The following is a 26,453-nucleotide window of genomic DNA, read 5'->3' as shown; positions in this document are numbered from 1 at the left end:
GATATTTAATCATACTTTTTTTCAGAAGTTGTACTTATGAAATATCAATTCTTTATAAAATGCATTGGCTGTGTGTGGAGACAGATCTGTGTGCTTGCTGTTGAAAAATGGATACATTTCTACTTTGTTTTGCTGTTTATCCAATTTCAAAATTAACACTGACTATTCAAAAAGGTGACGTGATGATTGCCATTTCATATACTTTAAATATTTTATGCCCATTTCCTAACTTAAAAAATTATTTTACTTTTTTTTTTTCCAAGTTTTCTTTAATTGCCTGATTACAAGAAAAACACATTCACAGCATGTGACCAACATTTCACTGGGCAGCATTTGCCTTATCAAAATCCACTGAGAAGTTAGAGTAGAAAAGCAAAGGAGACATTTGAAGAGGAAAACTTCTTCATTCATTCAGTTAGAAGCTCAAATTAACAGGGTTTTTTTTGTGTGTGTTCTGCTGGAAAAGTTAAAAATGTTCCTCCCATGTGGATCCCCAAATTTCTGCAGCATTTCTTTTATCTGTTTGACTTCTGGGCATTTTATTTGAGTAACTACAGGGAAAATCCTCGCTTTTTTGAGTTGGTATATGTTAGGATAAACATATACCAAACATTTACAAAATAAATTTAGAAAATGAGGATCAGCAAGATCATCAGGGCTGCTTCTTTTCTCTCTTCGTTGCATACCTTGAATAGGAGCACTATGTATCTGGACTGGCCTGGTATGTGAAGAGCTCCTGAACTTTTGTTACAGCAAACAAAAAGGTAGCTTCAGTTGCACATCTTTGTCCTTTGAATGGTTACACCCTACAAGAGGAATCAAGACAAATACAGTGCTTTGCAAAAGTATTCACACCCGTTGAGCTCCTCCTAACTCACAGGATGGGAGTTGGGAGAAGCGGCCATGATCACCATGGCAACTCTGGAGGTGGGAGAATCTGTTGACAAGACTAGTGTTAATTTTATCAGCCAAAATTTTAGTAACAGTTTTCATCAACCAGTAAAAATGAAGCAAAAATGAAATAGAAGCTCTTAACATATGAGTATGTAAAGATCATGGTATTTTTTAGAAACTGAACAGTATTTTTCACCTTTTTGTCATTTGGAAAGATGAGTTGTGAAACGTTGAACATCATAATTATGGTTTTTGAAACTGTAAAAAAAAAAAAGAAGCTAATCTAAGAAAATCATTTAAAAAAATCTTTTAAATGTTAACTCTGTATTGCAAAATGGGTCTTTAGTTCCATTCCTGAGTAAATATTTCAGATATGTGTAAAGAAATTATTTTCTTAAAGATAAGGCAGCTCCATTAGGAATCCTCTATGACTTGCCAACTATATTTAGTTTGATCTATATTTGGGTGACTAAAAAGTAGATTGAATGCATTGATTTAAACAAAACACAAAATGGTTACAAGTGACTATTGTAGCTAAAACTCAACTATTACATCAAATGCTACTACATTAAAATCTGAGGCCAGAAAACAAACATGGGAAAAGATAACTACGGTAATAATTTTTGATCTCCACACATTTGGTCTTTATGGGAGAGTGACAGGAAAAAAGTAATTGTTAAAAAAAAAAAAAGCCTGACGCATCAAATGGTCTGTTTGCCAGAAACCATGCAGAGGAAGGTGCTGCGGTTAGATTAAGCTACACCTTGAACACCACCCCCATAGTGAAACACAGCAGTGGCAGCATCATGGAGCGGGGATTATTTTGAAATCAATTTATACCTTTCCATCCATTTTGGTCCATCACTAAATATTCTGATAAAACTCTGAGGTTTGTGGTCGCATCATGAGGTTTTTACGTTTCCAAGGCACCATTTGAAAACACAAAACGCACACAAATGTCAAAGTTAGTACACGTTTTATTCACCATAAATACAATTTCCGTGCCAAGCGAGAATCAGCATGAGTCCAAACTCGAAAAGCCGCACTTCAAGAACACGTCACACACCAAGACCTGCAGGTCCAGAAATGTAAAGACTTTCTGGTCACTTCCCCAGCAGAAGTCGCATCTTTATAGACATTTACATTTATCTACACCAACATTTCTAGAAAGCATAGAAAAAATAAACTCCATTATATTTTTTTGTTACATGATTTATCGTTACAATATGTATAGCAGTGCTTGGTAAAACGGCATGTGGTGTTTTGGCTGCATCTCTGGGACAATCCTTTCACAGCTTTTGGAAGCACAAAGCAGTGCTGCCTTTATTTCATGCTGCTGGAACTGAAGGCCCCGTCTCCTGTGTAATATGAGCTAAAATAATCATTTATTAGCACTGGTAAGTGCCACTCGGTGTCAAATGTCAAAATAATTCCCAACATATTTCTGGACAATACCAATCAGAAAGTAGCATACTTATATCTGATCTTCACACATGTAAACAACACATATTGTCCTGTGGAATCTAAACAAATATCCAGGTTACACTTCCCTCTTTGTAGGTTAACTTGATATTCACTGAATATTCACATACTCATTTTTCATAGAAGGATCCAAGCAAAATCTAAATTAGGCAATAAGAGAAGCAAACAAAAGCAAAGCATTCAGAGAGCAGCGACAGAAAACAATGCATTAGGCACAATAAGGAGGCAAGCTGGAGAAAGTGGCTTCACCATGTGACTTCATCTATGTACACAGACAAATACAAGCCAAACTGGATCATTTGGGTAGGAAACCAAGAAGAAAACTGATTACGTACAATGCTCCAGTTAGCTTTATATTCAACTAAAGAGAACAGGCTTATAGCATATAGGTAAAGAAAACACAATATTAGAGTGTGTTAGAATAGAAAAAATCCACACATTTCAGCAACATTTTAAAAAACGTCAAAGCGTTTGGTGGTAATGGTTTCTATGTATTATACATATATAATAAGAACATGGTAACATTAGTTGAGAAAGAGAAATTGTTTCAGATCAGTGCAAAATAAACAATAACGCACATTAGTTAAGAATCCCATTGTTTTCACACCAAAGCCGAGGATTTGGTCTGGATTCAAAGAGCTGAATCCAGCCTCTGACAGCTGACTTTTAATAATAGATGGCTCTCGTTATTTATTCATTCAGCTCTCCTCACATCTTCTCCCCTTTTTTTCCCTGATAGCAGACCCAGCGTCCGAATGACTTGTAAATGCAGTCACAGGCGCGTCTGCACACAGAGAAGAGCTGCAGGTAAACAGGCAGCAGACGGGCAGCTGTGCTTCTGACACGCTTTCAAAGCATCTCATCACGTGTCAACGAGGGGAGCAGGTGTTACCTCACACTGTGGCCTCATTAAAAAAAAAAAAATAAATAAATAAATAAAAGGCGTTGCTTCAAGCAGCGATGTGTGGAAGCTGGAAATGGTTTTTTTGTTTGTTTTTTTTTGCTGCGAGACAGACGACTGATGTAAAGGCAAAAGGTGGAAAGACTCTCTTTGCCAGGTCATGAACGCCATTTTGGACCTCAGCTCAAACACCTGCATAGAAGTCTGAATGAACTGAACGTAAAGCCAGAAGTCCTTCTTACAGTCGGTTTTGTTGGCGATCAACAGCTAAGGAGGGATCATGAAGGACAAAAGCCGTTTTTGCTTCCTGACATAAGGAGGTACAGTCCTGGCCATTGTTCTTTATTTCATCCTGCATCCTTTCTGGAGTTACGAATAAACAGTTCAAAGAACCGTTTCCTCTGGTTATGATGCCATTGTCTAATCTCCCCGCTGATTTCCAGCTGGATGCGACCTCACAGGGGAGGAGGAAGCAGGTGAATGAGTTCGGTTCAGAGGTCATGAGGAGCCTCCCTAACACACTGCTGCTTATAAGAAGAGATTTGGTTTTAATTAGAGGGGAGATTTACAGCGTTTGACAAAATTATTCATACTCTTAATTCTTTTTTTTTTTTTTTTTTTTTTTTACAATTTCTGCATTACAACCAAACTTTAATGGGAGTGGAAGGAAAATTACACGGTTTTCAAAATTATTTAAAAAAAAATCTGAATGATGACATCCTAAATAAATTATACTGCTACCAATCACCTTCAAAAGCAAATAAATTAAAAAATAATAAATAAACTTAAAAAAATCACTGACAGGAGAGAATAAACCGTGGAAGCAACCAAGAGGCCCAGGTTAACTCTGGAGGAGCTGCATGTACCCACTGCTCAGGTGAGAAAATCTGCTGACATTAAAAGTACGAGCTTTTCCTCCTCACATGTGTGATCCTCACAGAAGGAGCCATGTTTGGAGTTTGACACAAAGCAAACGTGGGAGAAAAGGCTCTGGTCGGATGAGACCAAAACTTTTAGGCTCACAAGCAAAAGGCGACATGTGAAGGAAATCCAACCCTAAGCCCCAACACAGCTTTCCCAACTTTAAACATGGTGGTGGGAAGCTTCATTTTCACTAGGAATGATAAAACTAGTCAGGGATGATGACAGCCTCTTATTGGCAGCAAAACTCTTTAGATTCGGGGAGAGGAGGAGGAAAACAACCCCAAGCACACAGCTAGAGGTGCAATTAAATGTGTTAGAACACAGCGTTTTGATCTGTTAAAATGGCCCAGTCAAAGTCCAGAACTGTATCCAGTGGAGAATCCAATGTTTGTAGGTGCTCTTCATCAAATATAAAAGGAGATTAACCCATTTTCCAAAGAGGAACTAAACAAACAGAACACAAAGAAATGCTCCGCACTTTAGATTTCTAAAGACGTTGTACAATTTTCCTTCCATTGCATAATTACGAGCCACGCAGGGGTGTGGTCTGTCAGATAAAATCCCCATAAAAAGGCTTCAAGTGAAATCAATTCCATAATCTTCTTAAAATTCGTAACTAATCAGCAACTGAGGTACATTTAGCCCCAGTTCAAATGTCACCCGAGCAGTTCCATTTTTATTTCAATCTCTTGAGCTTTGAAAATTAAAGCCTGCAGTGGTGAAACTGGAAAACATTGCAGCGAGAAGCTTAAGGGAGTAAACCTGTAGGGATGGTATCAGATTTCAAACTGAGGAGCAGAAGTCATGACCCATTAAGACCTGGTGCATCATGAGAGGTCAAAAACATTCAGCAGCTACATGCAGACGAAAGCGCCAGGCAGGTTAGCAAAGCAGAGAAAAGGAAGTAAAGCAATATATCTTTGAAGAAAAGTGTCATAATTTTAAAAAAAGGCCATAAAATAAAGATGGAGGCATCTGACGTTTGTTCAAGTCTCCAGTGAATTACACTTTCTGGCACATTATTATATGGTATTTTCACAAATCGCACCGCATAACTTTATTAACAACTACTTGTTTTTTTGTTTTCTTTCTTTTTTTTTTAAAGGCAGCAAAGAGGTGTGGCGTATATTGCTCAACAAATAAGTTGCTTTAGATGGACTTTAAATGAGGTTCTCAAGTGTTTAAATCCTCGCAATTCCAAACAATTCAAACTTCTTGAGCAGCCAAATATCTGAGACGCGGCAGAAATCCAGCCGCCTTCAACCGGTGACCGACAGACGGCGTGTGCTCCAGAGTTAGCGCAGTAAATCGTCCTGCTTTCACTGCTGTCCGACGCAGCTGCCGGCGTTGTCCCTCCACGTCTGCTGCAGCTGCTGGAGGTGCTGAAAGGCTCTCTGGGTGATGTTAAGAGCTGGGTGGACCTTCTTTAGGTCAGGCTCTCCAATCAGAGACAGGCCACACAGACCCAAGTAGGCGTGAAGAGGGTCTGGAGAGACGAAACCACGGACAAAAGGGAGAAACCAGGTCAGAGCTGATAACAGGAGTCCCAGCCGAAGCATCTGAATGTGACAGAGCTAGTACTTGGAATGGATGTTTACTGATTCAATCTATAAACTCATTGGACCCATCAGCTGTCCCAAGGTTTCTAAGTTTGTCATAATGAACTTTTAAGGACATGTGAATAATGCACGCTGCTTTGCCCATAGGAGCATCTCTCTCCCTCGGGAGGAGGATAAAAGCTCCACAAACCAGTAAGTGGAGCAGTAATTGAATTATAATGAAATGACAGATGATTGGACAGAGACATTAGAATCAATCACAGAACCATTAGCTTCACCCATCAGGACTCAGACTCAAAGTTATACCAATGAGAATGTATTTTCAAAAGGCCTTAATATTACAGCGACTTTCAATCCATGTTTAACATTGGGATGCTTTTTAGAGATACAGTGAGCCAGCCACATCCTGCAATAAACGACTGACACAGGAGGAGCAAGTAATGTGAAACAATCAAGTGGCTGCAGAGTGCTTGGATAGAATGAAGGGCGGCTTGTGCCACCCTCCACTTCACACCTACTTGCAAACTCGCAGCCTAAAACTTGAGGTTAACATCCTCAGCGGTCACAGACTTAACAGTAAAGGGGCAATTTCAACACGGATGTGATGAAGTCCAGGCTTGTAAGTGGCTTTCATTAATCTGACTTTTTTTTTTTTTTAAGTCAGTCTAGTATATAAATAGCATCGGCAGCCAAATAGGCTTTTAGCCAAATGTTGGTGTTGTTTTAACAAACCAATTACTTAAGGCTAAATTGAAATCATCATTATCAACAATCATATAAACACTAAGTTTTAAAAAATATTGTGGCTATTAATGAGTAAAAGGATGTTTAGTCTGTATTTATGCTCCTCTCCTCTGTGGCATCTTTGCAGCCAGCCATACAAGAGCAAAGCAAAACATTTATCTGCCATCTTACCTCTGACTTGTTGTAATTTTCCTTAAGACATAGCGACATATCAGACAGGTACTATCTTGTTCAAAAATCTACTTTGTTGTTAAAACTCTCCAGCTTCTACACTTGTCTTTTATTGTTTTTTTTTATCTTAGTACATTGCAAATAATACATCGTCTCTAATCTACCAATCCTTACGAGACCTTGTCACAGTTTCTTGTCAGTAACTTAAAAACAAAAACATTCAATGAGGAAAATAAGTTTTGGAACGGCAAAACAAACAAAAGTATCTCTTGATAAATTAATTTAGCTTTTGTGTAATGGAATGAGGAGTAAATGCTAGACATTCAAATATTACATGAACTTTCTTTGTTCCACACTCCTTGTCTTCAAGACGTTACAGAAACTTTGGATGTGAGGCGAATCAAGAAACAAGAGAAGAAGTCTGGCTGCCTTCTGTGACGTCTTGAATCGTGAATCTACACCAGTCTCTCCAATTGCAATTTAAGAGCTTTAAATAAAACCTTGTTCTATCTTTGGCTTTCTAGTCTCTTATTCTACATTTTAACATAGAATAAAGAATCTTCTGGCAACAAAATACACAGAAAAAGCAAATCTAGAATCATTTTGATGCAGGCCTGCAGCCATTGTCCCACATCCAAGTAACCAACCCTGTTGCCCCGAACCAGTTCCCACTGTAATGGAAACATTAGTTCACTATTGTTTCCTTCTTCCATAAAACTCTTTTATTCATTTACATTCACAAGCCTAAGTCCTGTCTGTCCCTCCTGAACACTGTCCTCCTGTCTGTCTGTGGTAACACGAGGAGCTCCGTCTGCCGTTTCCTCAGGCTACCTATAAATAATCGCCTCATCAATTACCCAGCGTGAGGGCAGGCAAGAACACGACTACTGAAGTTTAGGGTTACAGGAGATTCTTTTCCCATTGATCTGAAGTAAAACTGGCCACCACAGCTCCACCCTGTTTCACTGCACCTGTGGAAGATGAGGCGCAAACTGTTCTGCTCAAAGAAAGGAAAATAAATGAACTGAAACTGCTTAGATCCACAATGTTTTTGTCCCTAATGTGAGATCTTTGAAGCTACAGGAGAATGAATAGGAAGAGCGACACAGTCATTAAACATGCCATTCAGCGCCTGCTTTGCTCCTGTGGTTGTTATTGCACTATAAAAACACCAGGAATTTCTGTTTTATGGATGCAACAACCACAAAAAAAAAACAAAGAAAACTACAGCATGGCGTTTCTACTGTAGGCGGTAGAAGTAAAGTGGCATCATTTACCTGGATGGCTGTCAGGCCACTTGGCGAAGCCGCCGACCAAACGATCCTGCGTGGACAGAATGAAGCTCCTGTTTTTCTCAAAGTGTGTGAACTGGAACACATCCAGGAGCTGGAGAAAAACACAAAAACCATCAAATGAGAAAATATTTTAAGAACTACACATGTACCAATCAGGATTTTCTTGACTGATACCAATTTCCAGAGTCTTTTATATTTTTCTCAGACGTCTTTCATAGACATAGTTTTGAATCCATCAGTAAATTAAAAGGTTATCTCCAAAACGACCTCAAACATTAATGGATTTATAGACTGGTGATAGCAGAAGCTTTTAGTTTCAACAAATCTCCAAAGCAACCTTAAACTTTGGAGTTTAAGGTTGCTTCAACCTCAAACTTGTTTCTGCAAATTTAGAGTGTGAGACACAGCAGGCATTGATTTATCATGTGACGAAGAAGGAAGACATTTCGGTGTTTGCTACCTCCAGTGTAGCTCCCACCCAGAAGGAGTAGCACGTATCCACAGGTTTGTTGGGACGTCCGTGGAAGCCGCTCTGCTGCCTCATGATGCACCAGCGCCGGATCCTGTTCAGCTCGCGCGGACTCAGAGCCTCGTCCAGCCGGCCCATCAGGCACAGCGAGGCTATGGCACAGTACGTCCAACCACCTGGCACATGGGTCACCGAGTTATCACATAAAGCTGCAGTCTGGGGCGTACATCTGCTCACTATGGGCATTAGTATCTCAGTCTTTAATAATTACAGTAATTATACAAATGCAACTTTAAGGCGTTCTAAAAACAAGAGTTGGGAGCAGCAAACTCAAATTTAGGGGATTAGTTTCTTTCATCTAAATGAAGTCAAAATTCTACACAAAACCCCTACTACATATAATCACTATTTTTTCCACTTGTCATCAACAGGCTTCTGGTATAATTCAGGCTGGAAATTTTGATCAATCCTCAAGGCAAAACTCATTTAAATCAGTTGTTTCCTGGAACACAACCGGCTTTGAATCATTCTCTATTAATTTCCATAAAAGCTTGGGATGTTGCTTTCGGGATGGAAACTCCTTAGGTAGTTAATATTTGCATTTCTTATCTCTTCAAAGGCCAATTTAGATGCGTGTGTGGGATTTATTGTGCTGTTGATGCACCCAGTGTCAAAGTTTGTTGTTTATTGTCACAACCTGATGCTGCCATCACTGGTACAGGGTTAGTAGGTTTTAATGCCCCACTTTCAATTGTCAAACATACTTCTTGTTATTGTGGTGTAATAGCTCAATGATTAGCTAATCAGGCTATAAAGCTCTGACTCCAAGGGGAAGTAAAACTTGCTTTACTTGAAAACGACATTCTGGCAGTTTTGAGTTCATGGAAACTTGAGCGTTGTGTTGTTCCTGGGTTGGTCCCAAACCTACCAAACCAATTCATCCGATGAATAGTTTGGACTTTTTTCCAGGATGTACCCAAGTCGATGCCACATTTCAGTAACTTTGCTCTTGGAAATCAGCAGTTTTTTAACAAGCAACTCCTGGTAACCTTTTCCAACTTGTGCAAATCTACAGATTGCGTTGAAAGTGCAGCTTTACACATTTAAATCTCTAATGATTTCTCAGACTTTTCTGATTAATAGTCGGTCAAATAGTGACGTGTCAAACAAATCATTTTTACTTCAACACAACATAAGTGTTCCTACTTCTTCTGCTTTTGCTACATTATGCATTCTTGTTCACAATGAGTGTAAGTAAACTTTTTTTTTTAAATTTTAATTTAATGCTGAGGTCCTAACCTCACCCTTACATGAAAGCTACAACAACATACTCAATAAGAATGTAGAAAGATGTGGAGGCATGTCTTTGCAATAAACTGAACATCCACTTGAAGGATTGTTTCTACTCGAAGCTTAAAGTGAGGGGTGAACACCTGGTGGCTTCAGATAATTTGTTTTTCTAAAATCCGCTTCCTTTAGGCAGGAAGAAACATCATCCATGGATACCAGTGTTGGGATCGGTGAAGTTGGATAAAACAACAAAAAAAGTCCTAAATATACACTAAGGACTGAAATCGGATACATAAATCCAGTCTCATGCCCAGACCCATGAGGTTCTATAATTTCATGTTTCACCTACACAACTGCACAGACATAACATCCCAAAAAATGTGCTTGTGCACATTCAAAGCAACGCTGGGAGGTCCTGGCACTGAACAAGCACACACACCTCAAGGGTAGACCGGTAATGGGCCTCGACTAAGCATCTCCACTGATTTGTAATCAGCCCTTTGGAGAGTTGGTAGGCTCAGCACAGTCTCACCGAAGCCTTTAATCACAGAACTTGAATTCAAAGCGAGAAGAAAATCACTTAGATCCAATAAAATCTGCCCCTTGGAGCAGTTGCAATTTAAAAAAAAAAAGTGTTTTAAGAGCACATCAGAGCTGGCAGGAATTTCATCTTCTCTGTACAACCAAGGTCATGCAGATACGTTGCTAAGTACTGCTTTTGTTGTGTCGCGTGAAAGCTTTCGTAAAAGAAAAACAAGGTCTAATTGGAGTGGGGGACGAATGATTGAAAACAATGTGCGGTATCTATAGCAACGGATCTGTAGAGTTAATCCTTTATAAGCAGTTTTTTCATGCCTTTCACAAGTATAATCCCCAACATATTGGTTATGTGTTCTGAATAATTTGTAGTAAAAAATACCCAATGAAATAAAACAAAATGTATTTAAATTGCCAAATTTATCAGAATTTATTTGTTTTTGCAACAGTGTGTGTCCTTTCTTCTACTTATTCAAACTTATTAGGACTTTACAGTTATAACATGTAACATATTTGCACTCACCATGAGACTCTCTCCCAGCTCCTTGGCCAAATGCATTGTCATACGACTATGGAGAAAATAAATGTAGAAATTATATTTTAATCAATAATAATTGATGTGCACACAAATCAGAGATTCTGAAGAGGAAGAACAGCATGGCATACATGTTAGACTCCCCACCAGAACAAAATAATATTTTAAAAAATTACTACAAATAGAAATGTGAGGTATTGTTTTTAAAGATGCACAGGTCAGATGCAGATTTTTGGTTTCTTCGAACTCCAACATGCTGACTGCAATTTTGATCGACTCTGATTAGGATAATTTTAACCATATTACTTTCCTAGATAAATATAGTAATTTTGTACTTGATTCAAAAACCTTGAACTTTATCTGACTAATGAATTATCTGACTTTGAAAGTGGATCAAATATTGCTGACTGTTGATTGAACTTCTATTACAATCAGCCTAAATTTTGATCTATTTAATTAGCAGGAAGAACATTCAGATGCTGCAGTATTTGATCCTCAGTTCAAAGAAGGAAAAAATGGTAACTTTCTTTCTAGCCAGCCGATTGTTGCATCTCTAACTAAAATGAGAAATGTAATCACAGAGAGCTGAGGAGTTCAACACTTGAGTGTGTAATACATAACATCACACTGTTTTTTTTTCCATTTTATACTTTACTTCTCAAAAAATAAAAATCCCCAAACAAAACAAAGGGATAGATATGGTTGGCAAAGATTCCCACACATTGCACTTGTCACAAGATGCATCACATACAGCCACTTCCTCATCCTCACATTGATTTTTCTTTGAAAATTATTAGACAATGCCATCTCTGAGAAACCGATGACCCATTTTTAGATTTATCTCTAGAAATTTTTATTTCACACAATCTACTTGCAATCTAGGACGCCTTTCTCTATCTTTTATTAAATTAGGAATGTTACTGCATTGACAATACATGACTGTTATCTGCTTAAACCAGCTTTTTTGTTAAAACAGGACACAATAACAAAAGAAACACAAAACAGTCTGCGGGAGTTTATTTTGTACAGTTTCAGACAAAACATACAAACTAAGCTGGAGGTGATAGTCAACTGGGAAGGACAAATAATTCCCAGCCTGTTCCTGCTCTGATCAGACTAAAGCAAAAATGGCTACTGAATGCATTCATCTCTACATGTAAGGCAGTTTCTGTTTTACCAAAATAAGCTTTAAGGTCACAATTTAAATGAGTTTTCTAAACCAAACTAAACTTATTTCCCGACTTTCGGTGTGTATCTATTCATGTCGGAAGGACATGAATAGATACGAACAAGCATGATACAAACACACCCATGAAACGACAAAGACTCTGACATGTTAAACTCGATACACGATGAAGTTTCCCAGGTTACGTGTGCAGCTCAGGAGAAAGAGAAAACACTGCGCTTTGATGTGTCTAACGCCCAGAAATGCAAACAAAGCAGGTAAAGTTGGTCAAATTACAGGTTTTATTCTTTTTAACTGATGCAGAAAAAAGCCTTCGCTGCAGTCTTAAGAATATAATACATGACTATCTTCTCTAATTATTATAAATGAACTGTCTGTAAATGAACTGACACCTCATAACAGTACGTGGGCTGTGTTTATTTTAATTTCACTTCTTATGTTGAAGAAAAGAATGGCTATTGTCCACTGTGGGAGCATTCACATCAGAATCATCTTGTTAGTTTTATCCACTGAAGGAGGATCAGAAGCTTCACACTTTATTTAACCTGTCAACACTCACCAAACTTCCCCGGATGTAATCGATGGCTTTCTGGATGTCCATGCCTGACCAGTCATCCAGCATGTAACAGATACTAGCTGCACAGTAGATAAACCGGATGTCATTCTCACTTCCTTCTGGCACGGCATAGAAACTGAAAGCCAGACAAACAAAAAAAAAGCAGAATTACATTAAAAAAAAAAACTGTCTGTGTTCTGGTTTTATGCTTTCAGATTTATGTTCTGACTGTTTTAAAACTACTTTAGTTGGTGTAAAATGTCCCTTGGCACTCTACTGCATTTTGGACCAATAATTCAGGTGTGAAACTAACAAAAATACAAACATATGAAATAATTAGCCACAAGTGTCCAACTACAATGTATTGCTTAAATCTATTAAACAAAATGAAACCCAACACACATAGCTCTAATTTAGAGATCGTGTGTTTTTTAACCTCCCAAGTATTATGAGACGGTCTTATTCCCAGTGAGTGGAATAACGGTGTGGTATTTAAGACAGCACCATGTTAATAAGCAATTAATTATGAAAAAAAGAAAAAGAAAAGAAAAAGTAGAGAAGGAGAGAAAGGGCAAGGATACAATAGGCTGTTTCTGGGGTAACTATCTGGGACTACCTCAGGGACCCTGGAACAATTTGATTACCATAATAGAGGTTATAAACAAAACCTCTGGACTGGAAAATCACTGCCAGGCATTTTGGGACAGACCTGCAGTAAGGAATGATGATGGGATCGATCCCAGAATGCCATCTCAACAACGGCCGCGCTCTGCCAGGACTGGACATTTGGGATCATTACAGCGACATTAAGAGCAATGTTTTTATTTAACGTTAATGAAGTTTTAATTTAAATGCCACAATGCAATGCTGTTAATTGCTTCTCTCTTCATTACAATGTTGAACCGCAGGGTATAAATGATCATTTGCTTTTATTCGTCTCACAGGACTTCTTTTGCTTTGTTTTGTTTTTCGAGCAAAGTTTTTATGGCAGAGCAGTGTATTAGGCCACTAAGTTACACAAAAAGGCGTGCTTGAACTTGAACAACATCATGAAGTGAGGTGTAAACATTCAGGTCAGGACAGAGGAAAAGAAATGGTTAATTTTCTTTATCCTACACCAGGGGTGTCAAACTCCAGTCCTCAAGGGCCGGTGTCCTGCAACTTTTAGATGTGCCTCTGCTGCACAAAATCTGAATAGAATAATTATGTCATTAGCAAGGCTCTGGAGAACTTATCAACACAAGAAGGAGGTAATTAAGCCATTTTGTTTCAGTGTTTTGTACCTGTGGCACATCTAAAAACTGCAGGACAGCGGCCCCCAAGTCCGGCCCTTGAGGACTGGAGTTTGACACTTGTGGTCTACACACATCCTTACTTGCTATGTTGGCACATTTTACCACCAGCTGATCTTCAACATAATCAGTGAGTTTCTGGGAAGAAGATCTCAGCAAAGATTTAGGAGAAAAGTCATGAACATCTGCACGCTAAAGCATGCAGAACTATAGGAGACTGTGTCTCAAATTCACATATTTAGTTGCTTTTGAACTACAGAACATCCAAATGCAAGCTATAGTCAGACCGTGTTAAATCTGTGTTCAAACGGCTTCGGGTGCTTTTGAGTCAGAGTGAAAATGCCACATTAAATAAGGATTTAGGTGCAAAGTGAGCAAAGTGTGCGCCAACCTGCCGTCCTCAAGCTGCAGCACTTTGAGGCCAGCCAGAACGGCTTCTTTGTTCACCCGACTCAGGTCGTCTCCAAGGATTAACAGTGAGCACAGGCCAGTGTAGGTCATGGCAACATGGCCGCTGTCGTACGGATGGAGCACACCTGGACCCTGAGGACAACAACCGAGAGGGAAATCACAGATGGTGATGATGGCTGCAGACACAGACAGAATATTTTGGAGATAATATAAGCGTAGAAGAGTGGACTCTTCTCTGTTCAGTTTAATTTTTGAGAGAAAAAAGCAAATCTTTCTCTCTTTTTTAAATTTCTAATAATACCCATCATGACAGTGGTCACCGTTGCTTTCCAAGGCTGGTATTTACAATTGTTGAATGCTTTGTCCAACATTTTCTACTGAGCAACAAACACAGCATCTGCTACACTGTGGTATGGCATTTGCATCATTGTACTGAAGCAAAAAATTAACTGATACTGATCATAGAAAAAAGTGGATTTACTGAAAGATTTTTAAAAAATACTAAAAGCCACAATACTCAAACTGAAAAACAATTCTGGTAGTACCTTCGTGCTGTAAGGAATCCCAATATGTGCTGATCCACGAAACCCTCCACGGTTCAGGTTGGATTCTGTAATGGGTCAGACAGAAATGATAGAAATATTCAGCGCAAGATACAGGGAAAAAAACAAACAACTAAATCAGTTTTCTGATTTATGTTTTAAAGCCCTTCTGTTCATCTTATGACCTGCAGAAAACGTCCTCATCAATACAATACGGAAAGAGGAGAGCTCTGCTGCCACCTGCTGGTCACATCAAAATGACAAACTGCACAATATAACAGAAGCTTTAATATTTTCTATGCAATGACTGAACAACGAATGGACCAATATATTCACGTATCACACACCAGCCCTACAACAGCTCATCCTGCTACCCGACTTTATGCAAGACTAGGTAAAAATATGGCATCCAACCTCTGTACTGAAGTAAAAGTAAATATTTTATCTTCCACCAACATATGCAGAAACCCTGATGTTGATTCCCTGCATGTATACAAAGATGAATTCAGTCAAACACCTGCATTTTACTGGAGACTAACATCCCACGTAAGCAAAATGCTTTCTGTAAGTCTTAATAGTTTGCTAAATAGGGGATTATCATACTAATGAACCATTAGTAAATCACATTTGTCTCTCAACTTGTTTGTTTCCCTCAATTCTAATGAGAAGAAGCCTGCCAGCCTCGAAACATATGGCTGCAGCAGAAATCCATCAAGCACGACTATCCCTCCGTCATCTCCATTGATGTCTTCAATAATTAATGAAATGCGCATCTCAACAGATGGTATGGAGTGGCTTGTTGGAGGCAAAAATATATAAATAAACAACATATCAGTCCCAAAACAAGTCATTAAAAGCCTGAGAGTCAAACTTTTCTTTGATGAACAGCTGTAAGGATGCACTGGGTTATCTACAGACAACTGAAGGCCAATAGCTGCCTTGAAATCTGCAGAGTGGGAAAAGAAACAAATGACAGACTTTAAAGTTTGATGAGTTTAAGGATGCAAAGACGACTGCCTCAGTGTGAAAGTGTGAAACAAACTAACTTACAATAACTTAAAGTAGAATCAGCATTTGAAAAAAAATTATAATTATCCCTATTTTCACATCAAACACATCAAAACACAGGCTGATATTTAATGCACTTTTTTTTCCTTTATCAAGAATCAGATAAAAGTTGGAGAGGAATTCCTTAATTTTCTAATTCCTTCAAAAGCCTACTACCTTGATCAAATAATCAGCAGAAATTCTTTTTCTCCTTTTATTTTTTTTATATAAAGAAAGAAAACCTTAACTGATTCAAATTAAAATCCACCAGCCAGATCACAAAGAAAATGTGAAATCAGTATTTGGCCGATGTGGTGACAGGTGTTGATGGGAAGACATGCCACTCCCCAGAGGCATTCTCCAACTCACAGTGAAGAAACCCAACAGGTTCTTTAGTCAGAAGGAAACTACAGGCTGAGTCTAGATCCAGCTAGTTCTCAATGTGCCATTTTTCTGGACACGCCCAGAAAAACCTCCAAATAGGTCACAAAAAAGTATAGAGGGCCAAAATCACATAATTTGAATCCTATCAATGTGGAGGAGCAGAGGCTGCAGTCCAAACTGAGATGAGGGAGCTAAGCAGCCCTATGTCAGAAATTACTTTCTTGGCCTCTCATTCAATGACAACACTTTGATATTTAATCATTCTTTTATACTCGGTGATCAAAAACTGCACCTGGAAATATTTAGGATGAAGCTCATTTACACAGCATGCTTCCAGGATCCTGTTCTTCCAGTCAAGGTCAACATCTCACCACTAACAGTGAGGGCCAGCAAGAAAAGTCAAGAGATTTTACTTTTTGTGCAGCTCCTGCATTACCGCAGAAGAGGCCCTAATCAGACTACCCACCTCTCTCCTGCCATCACTGATTAATTAAATACAATACAGATTTTTCCCAAAACACATTTGAATCTATCCAAATGATTATTTTTGAGGAAACGCAACAAATTTGTAGGCGTCTGAGCAATTCCAGCCTCCTTTACGCTGAAAAGCATTTTCAGCAAAGCATGTAATAGCATTATCAATGATGTTACTAAGCTATGACAAAAAATAATAATACACTCTATACATTTACAGTGTTTCTCCCAGTGCATTATAAGCCTGGCGGGCCACCAGGCTTTACTTATGCCCCACCAGGCTAAGCTTTCCTTACTTAAGTCTTTTTAAAATATTTACTTTTTTTAAGACTTTATAGTTGGTGTTCAAGTATTAATCTTCCAATAGCACATAATTACCAAGTGATATTTTCAAATTTAAAACATTTTTTAACTCAGAAACACGACGAGCCGCTGGATGAATGACTGCCCAGCAAGTTTTCTGGCGGAAATGTATTTCTCATAAACCTACTGAAAATGTTATGAAAATAACATAAAATATTTTAATAAAATAACATAAAAATAGATGTAACACTTACTATCCTGAGTGGGTAGAACTTGTTGTGAGTAAATCCACTCAATCATCACTTTACTATCCACCACCTCCAGGGCATCCAACACATCCAGACCAGACAGGGCAAAGAATAAAATGGATAACCTGAAATGAAAGCAGTAGATCTTACAATGTACTCATTGATAGAGTGCCATATAATGTGTGAACATGTTTTATAGCTTAACCTTAATTTTAAAAAACAATATAGATGAAAACCAAGCTGAAACTGAGGGTTAACTGAATGATAAGACTTTAAACTAGACATAGTTGGAAACAGGCTCATTACATCAGGCCATAAAAGCTGCTACAGTATCACACCCAGAAAACCTGAATGGTTAAATAAAGGCTAAGATGAATTTTATTTAATTAACTGAGGGCTAATGAATCACATCTAGCTCCTCTGCTGTTCAGTTCCCCCAACAAACCACAGTAACCAGAACTCCCATGAGCCCTCTGGCGAACTCACCGGGTTGTTTCCAGCGACGCGTACCGCTCAGGCAACACCTGCAAGGTCCTCTGGAAGAATCGGACATGTCGGTCTCTCAAAAAGTCTATCTGCTCAAATTCTTCAAACTGGTTCTCTTCTTCCGCCATCTTTGTTTCCGCACCTATGGGGAATCTTTTCCGGTGCGTTTGCTTTTCAAAATAAAAACCTCTAGTAGAGGTTCACGTTATGGGGACTGTATTTGTGATATTGACTGCTATAACTACCGATAATTCAGTTAGTGTTGGTAGGTTAACGAAATTGGGGTTTGTTTGTTTTTTTGCTTGGACTTTAATCTTTAATCTATTTCAGTGTAGTTTTCATCAACCCAGTGATTATTTGTTAGTGGGAGAGAAGGGAAAATTAAAGAGCTTTTTTGTCTGCCTCATCACAACGCCTTTCTTTTTTTTTATCTGGGTTAATCTGTTGTGTGACCAAGCTTCACCTCCCATAGAGATGGCTTCTCGTTCAACTACAACACTTTGATATTTACGTAATTATTCTTTTTTTTTACTCTGTGATAAAACTCTGCTCTTTTTTTTACTCTGTGATAAAACTCTGCTCCTGTTGTGATTGTTTTATTTCTGATTTTTGCTGACATGGTTGTTTAATGTAACTATGCTGTCTTCAGTTCACACAGACAGTCTTTTTAAGAGAGAAAAACAATATTTTATTTGGAAATACTTTACCATTATAACAAAAGTGTCAAAACAACAAAAAAAGATTTAAGTCCAATAGAGGCTCTGGAAACTGTGGAAAATTGCAGTACTCGGCTCATAGTGACATCACAGCCCTTGTCTCCAAGAGGGGATGGCTCTGGAATAAAAATAGTAAAATATGTAATTACCTAAATGTTACTTATCAGAACTTCAAGTCAAGAATACATGTCCAGACCTGTGAAACATCTGTAGCATGGGTCCTTGACCTGAAGGTTCACTGTGTTTCATCCTTTCCTCCCATCCTTTAGTGGGGCGATTCAGCCTGGAGGGGTCTCTGTTCACATGACCATCCATCTGAAGAAGAAAACCGAATAATTTCTCTGAGACTAATGACTGAAATCTTTGAAATCTAGATTGAAATATTTCAGGCTGGTCACTGCACCTTTTCCTTTAGCTTAGCTATGATTCTTCTCTGTCTTTCCTCTTCCTCCTTTTCCCTCAGTTGCCTCTCATGAAGCTTTGCCTCCACCTTGTGAAGATCCTGCAAAGGTGCAATCAAACTATGTATTTTGCAAAGTAAAGGTGTTATCATACCGTCTTCTCGCTGAGCTAAAAAAGGAACCTGCGGTTTATTGTCCGAACGCTTTTTATTACTAGTAATTTAATGAGAAACTCTGAATTTGAGAGTACAAACTTACACCTTATCTTTTGTTTTCATGTACTTCTAAGACTTTAGAACTTGGTACCCTTTCACTGAAGCTTTTGATGACTTTTGTTGCCTCTCTTCGCTTCTCCTCCCATTCCCTCTGTTCCTTCTCTCTTTTTCTCTTCTCCTGCTTCTCCTCTTTCCCACGCTTCAATCGCAGATACTCCTCAAGAGCCATCTTTAATTCCAGCTGGCGGCGGCGCTCCTCCTGATCAACAGAGATCATTTTGTTAAAAATAGGCATCTGCTGAAGGCCACAGCAAAGCAACCTCATATTATGTGATTTTGATTATGAAAAGCAGTGCTATAGTTAGAAAAAAAAATTCTATGGTGAAAACAAGCAAAGCACCTTTGCTTGTTTTCTCTTGGTAATCTCCTCAGCCAGTTTCTGTTCTCCTTCTTCTTCCTCTTTTCGTTTTTTCTTTTTCTTCCATTCCTCCAGGCACCGTGCTACCTCCATTCTCTCCTCCTCGGTCCTGAAACATAAATGACTTAACTTAACTCAGTTTGTGTGAGGCAAATTTGAAAAGTTTCTGATCTAAATTTATTCAGTTACTGATACTCACTGCTGTTGCTCAGCCAAGTTCTTGACCTTCCTCTCTTTGCTTTGTGCCTCCTCCATTTCCTCTTGAGTTTGGATCCTCATCTGACGTTCTTTATCTTTACTGGTTTTCCAGCGTTGAATAGCCTGAATGGGATGGAAGAAAACTTAAAACTGGGCAAAATACATGTAATGCAAAGACTTATGCATGACACATACCACACCCTGAAAAAAGAAGTTGTTGAAATTAATTCAACAACCTAACTGTGTAGTGCTTAACTGTGACATGCGTGGAGGAGCATACAATACTTTTGATTCTTTTTTAGAAATAAAACTTTGAAAAGTGTGGTGTACATTTGTGTATTAAGCTTCTTTCACTGTGAAACCCCTAAATAAAATCCAGTGCAAACAACTGCATTCACAAGTCACCAAATGAGCAGACATGGTTCATCTGTATGCATTTCATCCTTATGAACCCAAAGAACACAGCAAACAGCTCAGGGGGGCTGAAGACAAAGTTTTCATTTGTGTGAAAAAGAAATTGTGAAAGGGTTCCATCTTTTGCAAGGCATTGTGCATGACAGACCTGGAAAATAAACAGGATTTTTTTTTTTTCTGCTTTTACTTCCTCTAAACTCGTAACATCATGCTTCGCCACATTTCTCCACCTCTCTCTTTTTGTCCTGCAGGTAAAGCAGCTCCTGATGCCAGTCGTTATGTTGCTGGATCTCCTCCTGTGTTTTACTCGGCAGGTAGAGTTTGGCCTCTTTCCTGTATGATGACCGCCCACCGTGCTTCATCCAGACCTGTCATTGTTAGAACAAAAAAGCTGCTCCACTAAAATTGTCAAAAATAATAAATAAGTAATTAACAAAACAACTTTGTATTCCTTACTCTTAAGAACGCTTGGTGATCAAATTGGTCCCAGCCTCCATGAGGCCCTCCAGTCTTCTGCAAGAAATCCTCCAAAGCTTTGACCTCGGCAGGGAGATTTTTGTTGAAGGGGTTGGCCTTAAAGAAAACAGAAGAAAAAATAGCCTGTCATCCTTTTTCCTTATTTAAGTGAGTGTCAAACAACAAAGAAGAAACATAACGGTGTAAGTTGAAAACCTTCAGAGTAGAAGCTGCAGGTAATTTAGGGTTTGACTTGACAAGAAGACTCCAGTTTTTAAACTTCCTCTCATAAGCAACAACTTCCTGCTTGCACGTCAGCTCCTCCTTTGAATATTCCTCAAAGCTGAGAGTAAGTAAGAAACATAAGGTTTGATTCCTTATAATAATTTCATTTCACTACAGATAATCTTAGTCTATAGATTATGCTTTTTTTATTTCTATTTTCTCTACTTCCCAACATTTTTTGATGCACTTAAACTTGTTTCTCATAAGATGCACACTTTTCGTACCGAGTGAATGTTGTGGCTTTCATACTAATTTACCAAAGATTGTAAAGGATGCAGTTACATAACATCATCCATAAAAGGTAATATGTCTTTTTCCCCCATGTTCCAGGCTAAAGTGATGTAAAGATGAATGTTTAGCAAATCTTTTTACCGTAAACACTGCTCCTCCTTTAGAGCATTTATCGACACTTCCACATCTAACATTATTTCTTTAAGTCTTTCAATCACTGGAAATACAAACAAAATTGCAGAAACAATATCAACAAACTGTCCCAAAAAGACTCTAATTTTCACATCACTGACACTGCATATTTTATTCTGAGGTTCAATTATTTAACTTGCAATATTATTTCACATATCAACTCAGAAAGTAGCTCAAATATTGATATTAATGATAACAAAGAATTAATGTCTATAAGTTTTTCTAGGTAATGGACAACAACAAGTGAGTTGCAGGTTCTTTAACATCGAGAACAAAAATCTTACATTCAGGAGATGGCTTGACATCAGTTAGGTGTTTCTGAAATTTCTTCACACCATTATTGATCTTCACTAGCTGCTTCTGAAGGATCATCTCTGAAGAAAAGCCATAATATTATATTTCAGTTAAAACTGTACAACAACATATTAAAACAGTCTGTTTTTTTTACCGGGTTTCTGCAAGTTTCAGGCACATTGACGATACTTTACGAACGTCAACATTTAAATTCATGGTCTACACAAATTGCAGCTTCAGATTCAGAACTATTACTGATGAATGGTTTTACCAATCTACTTCAAACCCCTTGCACACATAATCTTTACCATGATGAAGTAGCTGATCGAGGATACAGTATGGATTTTAAACCTTGAACACAAAATGACATATGATGTGATTTAAAAAATAAGAACATGCAAGACTTTGAATTTCTGTAATTGTCAAAAAGGTCTGTGTTAGAAAAAAACAACAAATTTCAGGCAATATTTGACCAATGGTTAAAGCTTGACTGAAACAGCTTGGTTAAAACTCAGACATCAGATGAACTAAGACGTTCAAATCTAACGTTGTGGTTAGATATGAAGAGAGCTGTGAATCAATGAAAGCTCATAAAAGAAGGAATGAAGGTTCAAGGTTGTTCAGAAAGCAGTCATGTTCTGTTAGTGCTGCTTGAATTAGAAGTATTTCTAATCATGAGCCCACATTTATCATTACACATATCATTTTTTATTATTTCCCAAAGTGTTAAATCTATTTCTTTACAAGAGCAATCCATTCTTTTTCACATTGACTGCACACCCTAGTGTGAAACAGATGCCTAATGTCAAAAAAGAAAATCAGCTATAAATTGCTTACTTTGAGAAAACCTTTCTTTCTGCAGTATTTTTTCATATTCCTCAAGTTCGTCAATGACATCCGTCCAGGCATTCTTTCTGCACAGAACAGTCAGGGCTCTCTCTTTCTCCAATTTTTCAATCCTGTCAGGCAAAAGGCAAATAACTGATTTTAAAGTCAGTGGTTACATTTATAGGGCAGGGATAGAGATGTTCCTTGTTTCAACTCCTTGTTAAATGTGTTTCTAAATCACAGGGTATGAATCTACATCCCTTTAAGAACCCAGGCTCCCAAATTACAGACGGCAGACTAGATTATGGATCTATCTGAAGTCGTATGTATCCACCCATCAAATATTGAGTCCAGTTAAGTCAGTATAATTTATATAGAAAATAGTTAACTAAATAGTTTTGGGTGGATGAAATAAACAGTTTTTGAGTGGGTTTTTTTTATATATATCTGTTAAGCTTTATGTAATTTGATTTATCCTTCATTGTGTTACAAAAGTGAAAGCAAATTTCACTCACAGCCTCCTGTTCTTCTCTGCCTCCCGCAGAAAGCGACCGACTTCCTCCCTGTTCAACCTTTTCTGCTTTCTTACCGTGCAAGACGCGGTGGTAGGTGGGACACAAGACTCTTCCTCATCCTAAATTCATTTTAAAACAACACAAACAAATGAGCGTACGAGTGTTACAGTGAACGTAATAAATTTTACTATCCTAAACGTCATGCAGTTTGCCCAAAACACTTAACTTAAATAATGACGAAATGCATTTTTTCACAAACTACAGCACCTATCGTGATATTCATATTTTTCCTTACGTTAGCACTCAGTGACAGTTCAGCTAATGTCTACTAACCAACCGTGTCTGTGTTTTAAAGAAAATAAGAAATGTAGCTCTTTAAAATGTACCGTGAACAGTTCGTCGTCGAATAGAGCGGTTGCTAAGGCGGCCATGTTTGATTGAGAAAGTAAACAAAGCAAACTTTATTGAAAAAAAAAACCCTGTTGTCAGGAAGCGCACTCCTGTTGTTTCCGGTTTTAACCAGCAGAGGACGCTGTATGCCGTCAATATCATTCTCTTGCTCTGAATATTTGAGTATAACAGAAATGGTCAACATTGTATTGTCGACAGTGTTGACACAAGAATCACTCTTCACTTTCATTTGCGAAATTTTATAGGCGTTTCTTGCATATAACGTAAACCAACTGCTCTCAGAATGATAAAAAAAATGTGGTTTGACTCAGCCCAGGTTCATTTCATAGTTTTCAGCCACTCTGGTGGATTTACTGGTATGTTTGGACTATGTTCAAGTTATAGGGTCCAGTTCTGCTTCAACTTTAATTTTTCAACAGATGGGTCTCACATTTTCCTCAAGAAGATTCATTGTGTGCAGTTGTCAGGTGTTACTGCAGCCAAACTCCACCAAAACATGACACCTCCACCTCTACACCTTTTTGTTGATATGAGGTTCTTTCCCTTTAATGCTGCGTTACTGTAGATTTATGTCAAACATCTCTTCTGCTTTGGTGTCCATATAATTCAGTTTTAGACCTATCTGAAATAACAAACATTGTTTCAAAAGTCCTTGTTTTTGTCCATGTTGTTTCTGACAAACTTCACTCTGAGCATGTTTTTCTGAAGGACAAATCTATCTTCCTAGTGAGAGTTGTATGGAGAGGTTATGTAGTCTTTTTCAGATGTTTCAGACATTTCATTTCAACTACAGCATAGCCTCCTGCAGGCCCCACAATGTAATTTTTGAGGGTTTTTGCAGAATTATTTTAGCATCTCACTGTTTACTTTCAGGGTGAACCCATTTGGATGACCAGAGCTGGGTGTTTTGACCATTGCTTTGAATTTTCTCCAATTGTAGACAATGAGGTGGGAAATTTTAAACTACGATGAGACCCTTAGACTCTTTGGATCTTACTACAAGAGTCAAGGGCACAATAAACTAAATCTCTGGAGGATGGACAGGGTAAACGTTTGTAAAATGCTCAGAAAGTGTGTGATTCTAAACATTTTAGTGGCTTTATTTATTCCTCACCAGAATCAGCATGCTTAGTACATTTTACAGAAGCATTTTAAACAATATTTTCTTTCTTTGTTTCTTTTATTTTACCAGATTTTAAAATGATTTTAAAAATATAAACATAATCAAAATATGTTGAAAACACAAGCTTCCAGAGAGTGCCATTCTACTGATTATTTTTCTATTGACCTAAAAAACTAATTTTATAATTTTGTTCCCTTGTGGAGATGACTTGCATAAAAATCTTTTTGACAAATGACCTGACAAATTGCTTTATGTGATTTAATGGAAAGCTTAAATCAGCTCTCCAACATGCCGTGGTTCTGCTGTAATTGTTATGTTTTATGGAAATGAAAAAATGGGTGAAACAGTTTGATCAGCTAGCAAGAGTATTGGTTTATTTGTTGCAAATTGAATAAGAAAGAATCACTGCATTCAGAAAGCCTTTGTCAGTTTTTAATTATGCATAACTATGCTTCTAAAAATAGCAATGGTTACATTTTAATCCTAGTCTTGCATTGGTCTGTTTTATCATTTCGACTTTTCTTGCAGTCACTCTGAACTGAAACCAAGAAGTCTTGAAATCAACAAATGAGATAGGTCTTTTATCTGATTTGCTCAATGAAATGGGTTCCTATTGTCTGTAACTAAACATGTTTCCTGCAGTTTGACTGGGTTCTCTTTGGAAAAAAAATGTATCACTCTCTATCTCTAACTCAGAAGCTTCAGAGTGCATCTTGACACAGCTCCATGGTTAGAGCCGCCTACACACCTCAGTCTCTTCAATAACAGCTTATGCATTCTGCAGAGTCCTTGACTTTTTCTGTAACAGCTTTTTCATAATGGCCAACAGCTATAATTATTATGAGAGCTGGCAAAGTGACAGTCAGAGAGAAAATAGAAGTGTGTGGAGGGACTGCTGTATAAATAGCAACCTGTATCCATTATTGAGTGCAGATATTGGGGATGGTCTCTCCCATGGGTGCAGAGGCAGAGTTGTCGTCACCACATAAATAGTAACTGCTCTCCTTAATGAAGAGTGTTACAATTTCCTATCTCATCCTCATCCAAGAGACTCGCTTAATTTGATGAAAGACACAATCTGATGGACTTTCTGCTGGTCGCTATAACAAACAAGGCAAACAGGAGGTAACAAAGTAGGGAAAACCCGAATCAGACGAGTATGTGTGCCAAAATGGCAATGTATTAAAGCAACTGTAAATGGAAATATAATTATTTCTCCTGAGCAGGAATGTTGTTTTTGGACTTCTGGTGCAGTGGCAAAAGTCCAGTTATTCCAGAACCTCACAGCTCACCTGTCAGTTTATTTAGTTAAACTGACATAAAATGGACAGGTGGCTGCATGGTTTTTGTTACATACAAGCTGTGCAAAAGTCTTCACATCCCTAAATCTTTTGCTATTATGTTAAAGCTACACATTTCAGTATATTTTAGTATATTTTAGAGGATTGTGCAATGTGCACTTTTAATATAATAATAATATAATAATAATTGCATTTGTAAATTACTTCTTGGATGCAATATGATGTAATTCTTCAGGTGCCATGCAACAAATCTTTGTGCACCAATAAGATACTTGGTCATTTGGAAGGACTTCATTATACTTCATGCCAACAGCTGCTACAGTTAGTCTTCAAAGTCTTTAAAGATCAAAAAGCTCCAGAAGAGCAGTTGGTGTGATGGTGGAAAAGACAGTGAGTAGTGAAGATAATGTTAGTTAATATTAATAAATATTGTCATTGCAATATTCAACGAAAAAAAAACAACAACACATAAATGATGAAACAAGTTACAGAGCACAAAGGGAAAACACGCAGGAGCCAGGGCATGGGCTTTTCAGAAAAATGCAAGAATTCAGCAGTGAGTGAATGAGATCAAGGTGATGTGATTGTGTCCTGGAGACCAGGTGAGTACGTTCAACAGAGTGCAATGGGAGGAGAATCTATGCAGGGGACTGAAGGCAGACTTATTATCGATGAAAACATTGAAGAAATCTATATACAAATTAACAGGGAAAGGTTAAGAATAA

General features: G+C 38.0%; 2 protein-coding genes across 3 annotated transcripts; both read right to left on the bottom strand.

The window, feature by feature from the left end:
• Positions 1-1,853: 1,853 nt before the first annotated feature.
• On the bottom strand, positions 1,854-18,002 carry pggt1b (protein geranylgeranyltransferase type I subunit beta). The gene is made up of 9 exons (XM_005794880.3): positions 17,731-18,002; positions 17,251-17,369; positions 14,792-14,856; positions 14,227-14,378; positions 12,547-12,679; positions 10,790-10,835; positions 8,431-8,615; positions 7,953-8,061; positions 1,854-5,687 (listed from the first exon to the last, which is right to left on the bottom strand). The coding sequence occupies exons 1-9, from the start codon at positions 17,856-17,858 to the stop codon at positions 5,521-5,523; spliced, it is 1,104 nt and encodes a 367-aa protein (XP_005794937.1). The 5' UTR covers positions 17,859-18,002; the 3' UTR covers positions 1,854-5,520.
• A 400-nt stretch (positions 18,003-18,402) lies between these two features.
• ccdc112 (coiled-coil domain containing 112) lies at positions 18,403-23,344 on the bottom strand. 2 transcript variants are annotated; one of them, XM_005795025.3, is made up of 14 exons: positions 23,280-23,344; positions 22,894-23,012; positions 22,388-22,509; positions 21,541-21,630; positions 21,206-21,281; positions 20,765-20,891; positions 20,549-20,665; positions 20,323-20,460; positions 19,680-19,801; positions 19,463-19,589; positions 19,154-19,321; positions 18,850-18,948; positions 18,643-18,761; positions 18,403-18,564 (listed from the first exon to the last, which is right to left on the bottom strand). In XM_005795025.3, exons 1-14 carry the CDS (start codon positions 23,322-23,324, stop codon positions 18,534-18,536), a joined length of 1,500 nt encoding a protein of 499 aa, XP_005795082.1. In that variant the 5' UTR covers positions 23,325-23,344; the 3' UTR covers positions 18,403-18,533. The 2 variants fall into 2 exon arrangements, with proteins under 2 accessions (XP_005795082.1, XP_023198767.1); XM_023342999.1 differs by lacking the exons at positions 18,403-18,564; positions 18,643-18,761 and having other exon boundaries at positions 18,857-18,948; positions 19,106-19,321.
• Between the last annotated feature and the right edge of the window lie 3,109 nt (positions 23,345-26,453).

Source organism: Xiphophorus maculatus, chromosome 12 (assembly GCF_002775205.1).
Source record: "Xiphophorus maculatus strain JP 163 A chromosome 12, X_maculatus-5.0-male, whole genome shotgun sequence".
Classification (NCBI taxonomy): domain Eukaryota; kingdom Metazoa; phylum Chordata; class Actinopteri; order Cyprinodontiformes; family Poeciliidae; genus Xiphophorus; species Xiphophorus maculatus.
This window is presented reverse-complemented; position numbering and strand designations above follow the sequence as displayed.